The following is a 13,363-nucleotide window of genomic DNA, read 5'->3' on the forward strand; positions in this document are numbered from 1 at the left end:
ATGCTGTCCCTTTTCCTCCACAGGACTCGGTAGTCTGTGTGTGAATTTCTTGTGTCTCCTCCACAATGTGGCGGACCCCATGAGCTGGGGTTCACATCAAGGGACTTTTTCAGAAAGAAGAATCTAGAAAGATGGACAGTCAAGGAAAGTAAATGCAGGAAATGGAAGTATTGGTAGAAGAGAGTGACAGGAAAGGAGCGAGCTTCTGATATTGAGGTCTCTTCTAGGGTACTTAGTATTCAAACACAGCCCCTGTTACCATTTTGCCTCCTATTGGACACAAGTGCTCTTAGCCTGGAATATTAGTATTTAAGTAACTTTTTCATTCCTTCCTCTTTTTGTCCTGAAAGCTCTTGCTTTAAACCTTTAATCTCTGAAAGCTATTAATTTCTCCCTTTTCTATGGCCCTTTCTCCTGATAATGAAATTTATCTTCCACTAATATGCCCTAAATGTTTCATTTCCTTTCTTTTAATCTCTGCAATTTAGAGCATCAGATAAATTTTTTAAAAAATCAATAAAAATACAATTTTATAGAATTAAAATATTATAAGGGACTATTAAAATTAGACTAAAATCACTTGAAAAAATGACCTGGTACATGGAAAGTATTCTGTCTAAAAATTGTATTTAAAATATTCAAAAGTTGCAAAAGGAAGGGAAAAAAGGAAGCAATACTATTTTGACTAGCAAATTGCTTCTTTTTATTTTTTTTTAAGATTTTATTTATTTCTTTTTAGGGAGGGGAAAGGAGGGAGAAAGAGAGAAAGAGTAGTATCAATGTGTGGTTGCGTCTCACGTGCCCCCCACTGGGGACCTGGCCGACAACCCAGGCATGTGCTCTGACTGGGAATCGAACTGGTGACCCTTTGGTTCACAGCCCATGCTCAATCCATGGAGCTATGCCAGCCAGGGCTGCTTTTGTTTATAATAAAAGAAAATCCAGATAATAAACTATCACATTAACCAATTTACTCTACCCAATTGATAAAGACTCAGGCTACAGATTAATTGACATTATGTTTTCATCTCTTTACAAGATAGATAAAACAGTAGTCACACATACAGAGATTCACTTTATTTTTTCAATCATTAGTGTTTAAGAACTCCACATTTGATACACTAAGATTTTATTTATTTATCTTTAGAGAGAGGGGAAAAGAGGGAGCGAAACATCGGTGTGTGAGAAATATGTTGATCTGTTGCCTCTCCCAAGACCACAACTGGGGATCTGGTCCTCAACTGAGGCATGTGACCTGACTGGGAATTGAACTGGTGATCTTTTGGTTTGCAGGCCAGCACTCAATCCACTGAGCCACACTAGCCAGGGCTGATACACTATGTCTTGCATACTGTGTCTAAAATTAACTATCTTAAGACTTGTCACTTAAATTTAGTTAAAAGAAAAAAAAAAAGAAGCCGTGGTGGGAATTTCCACTATGCATTTTCCTAAACTTTAACAGTAAGATTTTGTTGTTGCTTTTAAAGCAGAATAGCTTTTATTTGGCCTTACCAGCTATAAAGACATATGACTTACAGTAATTGAACAAACAATGAAGTGTCTAGCCTGTGCTGGGCACCAGGGATAAAAATGTGATATGTTATCCCAACTCCCGAGGACCTCTGTCAAAAAGCAGTCAAATGACCAAATAAATAAGTATCTACCATTGAAGAGAAGCTAAGAGGTTTTCTTAGCTATATTTAAAAAACAAAAAAAACCAAATTATTTTTGGGAGAATAAAATAAAAGAAAAACAAATCCATTTTAAAATAGATTGATGGTTTTTAATAAATCTTCTTGAGTATCCTAGCAGAGTTCTTATATAATAAAAAATATTTAATAAATTTATTCTATATTGAAAAGAACAACAAGTATCCATCTTGGGTCATGATACAAAATGTATTTTTTACTGTGAGTTACTGTCAAAAAAGTTTGACAGCCACTGCCTATATGTGTATCCTGTATTTTTCAGGCCTCGTTCTAAATAAGTAATGGAAAGATTTTTAGGCATTGGTCAAAGAACAGAAGGCAGAAAACCACACAACTCATTTAATGAAGTTAGAATAACCATTATAATAAAACCAGACAAAATACAGTAAAAGGAAAAAATGAGTCTTTTGAGCATAGATGAAAAATTTCTAAATAAAATACTAACAAATGAATCTAGCAATAAATAAGGAAAATGGTATGTCATAACTAAGTTGGGTTTATTCCAGAATATAAGTATGTTTTTATATTATAAAACATATCAATATAAATCATCATATTAATACATTCAAAGGATAAAAGCATATTTTCATCTCAAAATACGAAGATACTTATGAGTTTATGTAAATATTTTGGTGGTTTTAAAGAATGTCCACAAATTCTATGTGAATGTGGGTTGGATTTAGTGACTGTCTTCCAATGGACAGAATGTGGCACAATGATGCTTTGGGACTTTCAAGGGTAAGTCACAAAGAGGATTGTTTCCTCCTGGTTCTTGCTTTCTTAGATTGCTCACTCTAGGAGAACCCAGCTGACATGCTGCAAGGATACTCAAGCAGTTCTGCAGAGCGGCCCACATGGAGAGGAATTAAGCCTTCCCACTAACAACTAATACCAACCTGTCAGCCATGGGAGTGAGCCATCTTGAAAGCAAATCCTCTGGCCCTAGCCAAGACTTCAGATGATTACAATCCTAACATCTTGACTTCAACCCCATGAGAGGCCCTGAGCCAGAACCACTCAGCTAAGCAACCATTACATTCCTAACTGGCAGAAACTGTGAGAGACGATAAATGTTTAATATTTTTTTAAAAATGATATAAAAATAAATAGAAAACTCAAATAGACTACAACCATAAAAAACTTGAAATTGCATAAAAACAACAACAAAAAAACAACCCTGTTGTCAACCATCCCCTGGGGAAAAAGTCATAATCCCGGGCAGCTTTACAGTTCAATTTTATCAAGTGTTTAAGGAACAGGTAATACCTACATTTTATAAATGGTTCTATTGTACAAAATAATAAAAGGGAAAGCTATCCAATTTATTTTAAACCATAACAGAGTGGCCAATGAACATGGACAGTATAAGAATATTATAGGCAAATTTCACTTATGAGGATACACACAGAAATCCTAAATATTAGCTAATATATTTTTCAAACACACATGCACACATACATACACACCCCTTGTCTGCCACTCCTTGGAGGTGACTATTAGTAATTAAAAAGTTAAGCATGCCTCCTGCTTTTCTAACAGAAAATGCAGTTGGAGTAACTACATAGCCCTATTTGCTGAGGGAAAGCTCCCCTTTGAAGAATGAGACATACAGGACAATGCCATGTATGCATATAAAACACATAGACACTTAAATATATGAAACCCTGAAAAATGTAAACATATATAGTACAGATCAAAAAGGTGTATGTTACAAATGCAAAAGCACTTAATGCAGGACTGGGAAGAAGAATTAAATTGGAGATAGTGTATAAGGGAAAAACACACAGACAGACATATGCACATAGCTAAAGAATGATCTGTCAAAAAGTGACGATTGGAGGTGGGCCATAAATTAAGAATTATGAGCAAGTAGATTCAGTGAAACTGATATTCTAAAAAAGAACAGAAAAGAGAAAAAAATCCTACAGGGGACAAACAAAAGCCAATGGCTCAGAAAAAATGATTATTCAAAGACTATATATTAACAAGCAACTCGGTATTTTTAAAACAAGATAACAGTGTTTTAATTCACTTACTTTTATGCAACATAAAATATGCAACATAAGCTTATTAAACAAAGATGTAAACATTAATGTATTTCAATCTTCACAATCTATCAATAAGAAAAAGGCAGATAAGCTGAAAGAAGTAACAATGAAGCAGACCATGAGAGTAACCAGCTTTTCATCTTCACACCTTTTAGATGTATCAGCTCTAAGGACAGTTTTGTTGTAGTTTCAAAACAGGTATACAGCAGTTGCTATCATTGGTGTTTGTTCCTTGGACTACATGAAATTAGCCTACAAGCTAACCCTGAAATTTTAGGTCCCTAAACGACAAGAGTCATGTCAAACTAATAATACTATGTTTAGCTTCTACAATGAGCTCAAAAATATTTTAAGCAAGCATTTAATGCTTTTTGATATGTAACTATATTGTCCTCAGTACCTCTACTATTTCAGCTTTTTGGTCTAGCACTGCTATCAAAATGAGTCTAGAAGAAGAATGAGACAAAGTCAGACCACTGTCAAAAGAATGTACCAATATTATTTCCCTTATTAGCATGGACAGCAAAGGCTATACGATTCTCCTCCCACTCCTGTACCTTTGAACACTAATTGATTACACCTCTGTCTAACCTACAGAAAGGAATATAGAGTTAAAATCAGGAATCAGTCATCTTTGAGCTTAATACAGTATGGCATAGAAAACTTGTTCAACAAATTTTTGTTGAAATAAATGACTGATTTAATTAAAAAGTCAACTGGTGGTTTGTATATGTTAATAAACATAATTAACCTTGCAGTTCTTTTGAACAAACAAAATATCCACATATTAGCACATCTGAAAATGACAATTTCAAATAAATTATAAGATCAGTAATTTTTAAGATATATGAATAAGAAAAATATGAAAATATATTGTCAACTCACTCATCTCAGGTACATATGAGCTGAATAGAATACTTGTCTCTTATAAATGGATATATTCTTATCCTTACCAATAGGGGATTCCGGAGTTAGTCCCATGCTTTGAAGCAATGCTTCAGCTTCTCTTCTTTTTTTTTCTAGATCTGATTCTTCTTGCACAAGAGCAACTGCTTCCTTCTTCTGATCAGTCTAAATTTTTTAAGTTAAAAACTTAAGTTTACATATGGTATTCAACATTTCTGTTTGCAAAAAAAAGTATTTTGATTACACATTATACTCATTGAAAATCATTCTCAATAGAATTCTAGTAATCTCCAAATGACATGTACTAAATTGATCTATTTGTATATGTAATCAAAGAGCTCACACAAAAAATTTCCTAATAAATTCTAAAAGAACAGTCAACTTCTAATTATCTACAGCATTAAATTGCTATCCACAACTAGAAATTGTGAAAATCTCCCCCAGTGGCACAGAAGCTTAGATATAAGTATCATAATGCTATGAAAAAAAAAAGATGGAATTTTAAAAAACCCTTATTTATTTATTTATTTTTAGAGAATAGGCAACGAGGGAGAAAGAGAGGGAGAGCAACATCAATGTGCCAGAGAAACATTGATTGGTTGCCTCTTGCACACCCCCAGCAGGAGACCTGGCTTACAACCCAGGCATGTGCCCTGACCCGGAATCAAAAACACCCAACCCATTGAGCCACACCAGTCAGAGCAAGATGGAATTATCTAAAAGGTGACAAATTTTAACTAACTGGATAATTTAATTTGTTGAAAAAAGTATAGGTACCTCAAACTTCTATATGAAGTTTTCATTGTATTTATTCAACTTTATGTAAGGATGTGTGTAAGAAATGTATCTGGAGAAAAGCTTTTTAAAAATGTTTTAAGCTAAGGTATTATTTTTATGATAAATATGTGGTTGGATTTGGTAAAAATCACTTTTGCATAGTTCTAAACATTTTTTAAATTAAACTCTTGCCAGCTTTTATTTTAGAGATTTATAGTTTTAGCAAAATTCCAGTTAAACTAGATAAGCTTCAAGCTCTGGCTAGTGTGGCTCAGTGGACTGAGTGCCAGACTACAAACCAACGGGTTGCTGGTTCGATTCCCAGTCAGGGCACATGCCTGTGTTGCATGCCAGGTCCCCAGTAGGGGGTGCTCAAGAGGCAACCACATATTGATGTTTCTCTCCCTCTCTTTTTCCTCCCTCCCCCTCCCTAAAAATAAATAAGAAAAAAATCTTTAAAAAATTAACTAGATAAGCTTCAATATTTTCAGTCTATCCAAAAGTGAAATCCTTAAGGTGAAATTCAAGCCTTCAAGAGAGAAGTTCTATATATACAGTAGTGTCCCCTTATCTGTTGTTTCACTTTCCATGTTTTTCAGTTACCTTTGGTTAACCTTGGTCTGAAAATATTAAATGGAAAATTCTAGAAATGAATAATTTATAAGTTTTAAATTGCATGCCATTCTGAGTAGCACGATGAAATCTTGCTCTGTTGCACTCTGTCCAGCCTGGGATGTGAATCATCTCTTTGTCCAGCATATATGCTAACCACCTGTAAGTCAGTAACCGTTTTGGTTATCAGATCCACTATTATGGTCCTGAAGTGCCGGTGTTCAAGAAACCCTTATTTTACTTAATGATGTCCCAAAGTGCAAGGGTAGTGATGCTGGCAATTCAGATATGCCAAAGACAAGCCATAAAGTGCATCCTTTAAGTAAAAAGGTGAAAATTCTCAACTTTAAATGAAGAAAAAGAATTATATGCTGAGGTTGCTAAGATCTAAGTAAGAATGAATATTCTGTGAATCTGTAAAGAAGGAAAAATAAATCTGTGCTAGTTTGCTGAGAGAACACATTCACATAACTTTTATTATAGTATATTATTATAGTTCATGCACTGCATAACATTTCAGTCAACAGTAGACCAGATATACAACAGTGGTCTTATAAGATTATAATGGAGCTGAAAAATTCCTACCTCCTAGTGATGTCAGAGTGCAATGCATTAAGCAGGTGTTTGTGGTGATGCTGGTGGAAACAAACCTACTGTGCTATCAGTCTTATAAAAAAAAAGTATAGCACATATAATTATGTATAATACATAATACTTGATAATAATAAATTACTGTTACTGGTTTACATATTACTATACTATACTTATCATTATTATTTTAGAGTGTACTATTTCTACTTATAAAAACTAAGTTTACTGTAAAACAGCATGTGTATTACACTGGCAGCAGCCTCATACATCTTGTTTACTATGTGTTTACATGTTATGTACTGTGCTGATTTAATGCTGTTTTGTTTCATACTGTAACATGTTGTGCAGGTGTGTATCCCAGGAGCAAGGCTATACCACACAGCTGAAGTGGATAGACGGCTACACCATCCAGATTTGTGTAAACACCTATGATAGTTGCACAAGGATGAACTCGCCTATGACAAGTTTCTCAGAACATATTCATGTCATAAAGTGGTGCCTGGCTGTATTAGTTGTTGTTGCTATGCCTAATTTATAAATTAAACATTATCACAGGTACATATGTATAGGAAAAAACATAATATTTATAGGGTTCAACACTGTCTGGGGTTTCAGGTTTCCACTGGGGTTCCTGACCTTATCCTTCACAGATGAGGAACACTACTGTAGACCTCAAATGCCTAGTTCAACAAGACAACAAACTATTACTCGTACAACTGTCTGGAGTGAATTTTGTCAGTCATAATATTCTGTACCATTTTAACTTAAAAAGTTCATCAGAAAATTTCATCAAAATGGCCAAACAGGCTATATTATCAAGTTGACACTTCGTGTAACAACTTATTAGTAGACTCATTGTTTAATGCTGTTATCTCTCGTACTGTTTCATAAACTTCAGATATATAAATCATGTAATAGATATCCCTTAGAGGTTGCTTATGGTCATCCTTAGAAAACAAACACCAAATTTGCTCTCAGCACTGAAGGGCTTAAAGCTATAGATACTACTTTGTAATGGCTCTGCTGGTCTGACTCATGTTTCTGTCACGAGCTTTTAAAGAAATAATTAACCTAAACCTCCAACTCTCTTATAATAATGTATCACAGAAAGGTGCAGAATACTCTAGAAAAATTCCTCAATTATAAGCATTGACAGCATCATTGCAATGCCACATACAAATGGTATCTTTGATTTTTCTAACTAATTTTTATTTTTTCCCTAAGAGATTCCTGTAAGTCTTGCTATTGTTTAGGTAAACATATCAGAAAACTTGGAACTAATGTCACACTTAAAACAAGTTATCTTACACTGGCTATTAAAAACATATCTGTGATGAAAGTATACTAACTTTATCTAAAGAGCTTCCATAGGGATAAATGTACATTTCAATAGAGAAGCAAGTAAAATATCTCCAACTCGGGGTCAATAAATATTTGCCGTACATGATTAAATGGTGATGCCAAAAATCAGAAGATGTAAGCACCTGGTCCACCTTTGGGATATAGCAAACCCTTTACTTAGTAAAAATATTTCAGTGACTAATTCACAATAAAGGAGATAAAAATAAATCCCTTAATTAAATAATTTCTTTGCCATCAATACTATCTTGACAAATTATTAGCTGTTCAAACTAGAAAAATATTATTAGCAGTTCATACTAGTAGGTCCAAAATCCAAACTAAGTTATGATACTGTATATGCCATGTTTTATGAGCAGATGCCCCTTACTTTATATAATAAACATATTCCTAGAAAAGTATTGGGTTGGCCAAAAAGTCTGTTGTTTTTTTCTGTAAAATGGCTCCAGTAGTGGTTAGTTGTCTTTAACTTCATTTGAAATAGTTTTGTTAGATTATATCATGACAGCTGTCATATAGGTTTGCATTGAAAAAAATTATCAAAATTGGTGAGTTTTTATGCAGCCATCTCAATATTAAAGATGGGAGGAAATATGAAATATTTTCAGCATATTATGGTTTATAATTTCAAGAAAGGTAAAAAAGTAACTGAAATGCAAAAATGATTTGTGCAGTGTAATGGAGAAGGTGTTGTGACTAAATGAACATGTCAAAAGTAGTTTGCAAAGTTTCTTGGTACTATGGGCATTTTGGCCAAATAATTCTTTGCTATGGGGCTGTCTTACGCATTGGAAGGTGTTTAGCAGCACCTCTGGTTTCTACACACTAGAAGCCAATACAGGGAGATAGCCCATATACTCAAAATATCCAAATCACTAAAGTTATTGCTGAAAATGAAAAAGGTGTCTTATTTTACAGAAAAAATGCAACAGATTTTTGGCCAACTCAATAATTATATAAGTTGAACTTTCATAAATCAAACCTTAGAAATGCATCAATCTACATGAAATATTTTTTATTTAGTAAAAAACCCCATATTTTAATTGATCAATTTTATCATTTTCAGTACTATCTTGGGTTTCAGGCATCTACTGGGGGTCTTGGACCTTTATTCCTCACAAATAAGAAGGGACTACTGTGCACCTCAAATGCCTGTATCGACTAGATACCTATTACTCAAGCTACTGTCTGCAGTGAATTTTGTTAGTCATACTCAGTTTCTTTAAAGTAAGATTCATCTATAGATTCTATCTTACGGTCAAAACCCCTGGATTTTTTAACTATTCTGAAAGCTTTACATAAAAGTTAAGTAATCAAAATAAAATGCAATTACTTTATATTAAGTTTATTTTTAAAAATCATACATACTTCCTTTTTTTTCCTTTCTTCTTCTTTTCTCTTCTTTTCCTCTCTGATTTGGGCTAACCGTTGCTTCTTACGTTCCAACTCTGCCTTTAATTCACTTTTGTCCGACATGTTTGTGACCTTAAGAAGCATATAATCATACGCAATCATCGTTACATTGGTAAAAGCAGCACTCTTTTTAAAAATGTCTCTAAGATTATAAACAAAGGTGTATAAGACATATTCAGAGTTGAACTTGAAAATATAAGGACTGAGGTGCATTTGGGGGTAAATATGTGCGTCATTACAGAGATAATTGATCTTTAAAAACAACAGAGAGCACTTTGTGAGCTGACGTGCACATAGAAATAAAATGTAATAAGGAGTTAAAATACAAGACGAGCTAATGCAAAGAGCAGAAGGGAGGTCCAAAAAGCAGAAAAAAAAAAAATATTCAGAGTTGAGCATAGTACCTAGCACATAGCTCTTCAACGCACAAATACCCAAATGTAACACAATATCTCTGGCTCTTAAAACAGAGTATATGGATTGTCATTAAGAACCTTAACTTAGGCTATACGATACAGATCAAATTACCTGAGTTTTCTATTCATTCCCAGAAATGTAATAAAAACAATGTGCAGTCAGACACAAAATTGCTGTAAATTCTAAAAGTGCAACGTAATAGTAATATTTTAACAAGCAAAGCACAAAATAACCATCATTTACTATCAAATGTACTTAGTTACAGTAAATACATGTTTAGTCAAAACCCCTAAACAAAATCTGACTAGCTTAACTACAGAAAGCTGATCGGCCCGCTCATCTTCACAGAAGCCTGAGCCCCAACGACTATCAACGCACATGTTCACTTTCTTAACACTCGATGGAAGATGGCCCTGGAATTTTGTGCTACCATCTCCTCATTTGGGTACTTTCCAACACAAACGGTGAGGGAAAACGCTGTCAACGCAAGTAGTAATGACTTATTTATAAAATGGAGCAAGGCGAAAAGGAGTCACTTCTCTCCTGGAGTCACCACCAAGAGGGCGCGGCTCTGGACAGTGTGTCCGGAGGAGGGGACCAGAGAGCGCTGGACAAGCCTCGAGGTTCTTCGAGCCACCTCAGAAGGATCAAGAATGTAAGAGAGCGGACCCGTCTCCCCGGCCTTCCTGAGTCACCGCACCTGGCTCTCCCCGCCTCTCCTTCCCGGAGCCGGCCCAAGCGGCAATGTCAGCAGAACTCCCAACCGCCCTTTGAGTCCCGATGTGAGACACAGCAGACGGGGGACTGGAGGTAAGCACAGTCAACCCACCTGTCAGGTGGCGGGACGGGGAAGAATCCACCCGTCTGCAACTTCCCGGTAACGTCCCTCTCCTTCACCCACAAGACCAACAGTCGCCGCCACTAGCTTGGGGGCTACCAGAAGCACACAAAGAGGGATGGGCGGTGGCTGCTACGGCAAGTGCTTAGGGACAAAAGACTTCATCAGAAAGAAGTCGCTCTCAAAAAGAAAGGGTGGGGCCCTGCTGAGGGGAATTGTAGTCCCTCCATGATTTACCTGTGTAAAGCAGAGGCCAAGAGATAAGACAAAGGGGCCAGTCAGTCCAAGGGCCCAAAGTGTTTTCGCTTTGCCGAAAACTGGAAGACTACTGTTAATACCCTCGCACTCAATAAGCAACCACCGCCCTTGTCAAACACGACAGGAGAGAACTACATGCCCCAGTTCCAAGGGAAACTTGCGTGGGATAAGCGATGCATTCTGGGAATTGTGGTTCACGGTAGTCGCAAAGTATTCTGGGACATGTAGTGTTTCTTAGTTTTGGGTTCTCCCTCCCTGAGGCCTTCTCTCTTCAAAACTGTTAGAAACTTTCAGCACTGCTTAAAGTATTATGTTTATTGATCACAATGTTGCATGTTGTATCTCAAGATTTTTGATTCAACGCTGGCGGAGTTTTAAGAAGTGTTTTCTAGTAGTGAAGCTATACATTACACTGAGATTTTGGTGTAGAACACTTTTTAGGGTATGCAAGGGGAGACTCCCTAAAACCTGGAATTTACTTATAAAAATTTGTGTATTTATTCTCACATGTTTAAACTGCAATCTCCTTCAAAGCACTCTCCATGTACTGCAATGCACCTATTGAGATGTTTTTTCCTCTGCTCAATTTTTGAACTCTCAATTTTGATGCCTTTTAGTGCTTCTGCTGGTTTTTGTTTTGTCTCTTCCACATTGGCAAAACGTTTCCCATGGAGGACTCTTTTCATAGAGGTAAACAATAAAAAATTTGCTAAGGGTGAAATTGGGCGAATAGGGAAGGTCACTCCATTTTCGGTCAAAAACTGGTGAACACTCAATGTGGTTTGGGCAGTTTGTGCTTGTAAATCATCCATCATGAAATTGGCAAATGCAATGAAAGAGTCTTTAAAAAAATAAACTGAAGCTGAACACAGCCTCACCCAACAATGCCAACTGGTGCACTGATAGAGATGGGTTCCTAGAACACTCACTTATTGGGGGAAGCCTGTACTACAAGGCACCCTCCCTCAAAAAGATAATTTTGGGGAATCTGGGGTTACCCTCCTCATATATACCAGTTTTTAGGGGAAAAATGCCTTTTAGAGGTTTCATGTGGTATCTTAGGCAGAATTTAAAATAAAAAATCTAAATTGTTGAAAAGTACCATAACCCCATTCTGCCAAAAACTGTGAGAAACTTGGGTAGTAAACACAAAATACAGTGTACAGATGTGTTGTGGAATTGTGCACCTGAAACCTGTATAATTTTGTTAAGCAAGATCATCTCAATGAATTCAATTAAAAGGGGTGAAAAAGAAAGATACTTGTAAATCTTACCCAGTTTTTACTAGCATTTATGGTGTAAACTTGCTTACCTCTGTGTTAAAGTTTTGAAAATTATCAATAAAAATTTCTAATTCCTATATTTCTTTTTTTAAATTTTCACTGAGGACATGCTTATTGATTTTAGAAAGAAGGGAAGCAGAGGGGATGGAGAGAAAGAAACATGGATGTGAGAGAGAAACATCAATCAGTTGCCTCTCGCACCTGCCCCAACCAGAGATGAAACCTACAACCTAAGCATGTACCCTGACCAGAAATCAAACACTCAACCTTTTAGTTTATGGATGATGCTCCAACCAACAGAGCCGCACTAGCCAGGGCTCTATTTTCTCTTAAATTTCATTGTGTACACATGGACTATTCATTTGGAGCTACAAATAAAATTATTACTCTTGCAAAATAATAATTATATAATAAATAAATAAACAAATAAATAAATAAGAATATATTACTTCAGAATGGCTGTAGGCTAAGGCAAGAACTGGGAAATAAAGATGAAAATAGCAGTGAAATCACATATCTAAATTTGGATTTAGTCCTGAAGATGATGTGAATCCACTGAGATTTTAAGAAGGATGATGCTATGATAGGGTTAGCATATTAAACAATTGACCTTTTCAAGTAGTCTGAAGAAAGGCTGGTGCCATTTTCTTTAGCCCTCAGGCTCATTTCCTGCCCTTCTGTGTCAAGCTCTGTGCCTGAGGGGATTGATCTCAGCTTCTCTGAGGACTTCCATGTTATTGGGCATAACCAAAGAAAGGCCTAGGCAAAGTTATCAGAAGGCCGGTGGAAAGGGAACTTGGGCATCTCCTCCCCATTCCTTCTCTCCTTTGATGATAGTGTCCAGCAGTAACTTCATCTCTCCATGATTATAGCTCCTGTCAGGTGGCTCCTCCTCCATGACCCTACCTTTCAGTGGGCTCTGTGAACTTTATTTCTCCCCTTGTCTCTTTTGCATCTCCTCTGTAGCTAATCTCTAAATGTATTTGTCAAATGTGATTTGCTCCCTTACCTGTGCTACTCCTTCTATAACTGCTCCTTTCATTAAATTATTTTCATTTGAACTACTTAGGTAAATTCTGTTTCCTGCCGAGACCCTTATTGATACAACTTAGAAGGAAGGAAGGAAGGAAGGAAGGAAGGAAGGAAGGAAGG

At 36.0% G+C, this 13,363-nt stretch overlaps 1 protein-coding gene across 5 annotated transcripts in view; it reads right to left on the reverse strand.

The window, feature by feature from the left end:
- Window positions 1-10,996, reverse strand: part of DYNC1I2 (dynein cytoplasmic 1 intermediate chain 2) — a 53,478-nt gene extending 42,482 nt beyond the window's left edge. The window contains exons 1-3 of one of the 5 annotated variants that reach the window (XM_045827711.1): window positions 10,662-10,996; window positions 9,371-9,487; window positions 4,711-4,828 (exon numbers count right to left, since the gene is read on the reverse strand). In XM_045827711.1, the coding sequence (XP_045683667.1) occupies window positions 4,711-4,828; window positions 9,371-9,478 (226 nt within the window). In that variant the 5' untranslated portion in view covers window positions 9,479-9,487; window positions 10,662-10,996. Of the gene's footprint in view, window positions 1-4,710; window positions 4,829-9,370; window positions 9,488-10,532 lie in introns of all 5 variants that reach the window. The other 4 variants (XM_045827542.1, XM_045827884.1, XM_045827799.1 and 1 more) reach the window with 4 other exon arrangements.
- Window positions 10,997-13,363: the final 2,367 nt, after the last annotated feature.

Source organism: Phyllostomus hastatus, unplaced genomic scaffold (genome assembly GCF_019186645.2).
Source record: "Phyllostomus hastatus isolate PE091 unplaced genomic scaffold, TTU_PhHast_1.1 phas_contig_1, whole genome shotgun sequence".
NCBI lineage: Eukaryota > Metazoa > Chordata > Mammalia > Chiroptera > Phyllostomidae > Phyllostomus > Phyllostomus hastatus.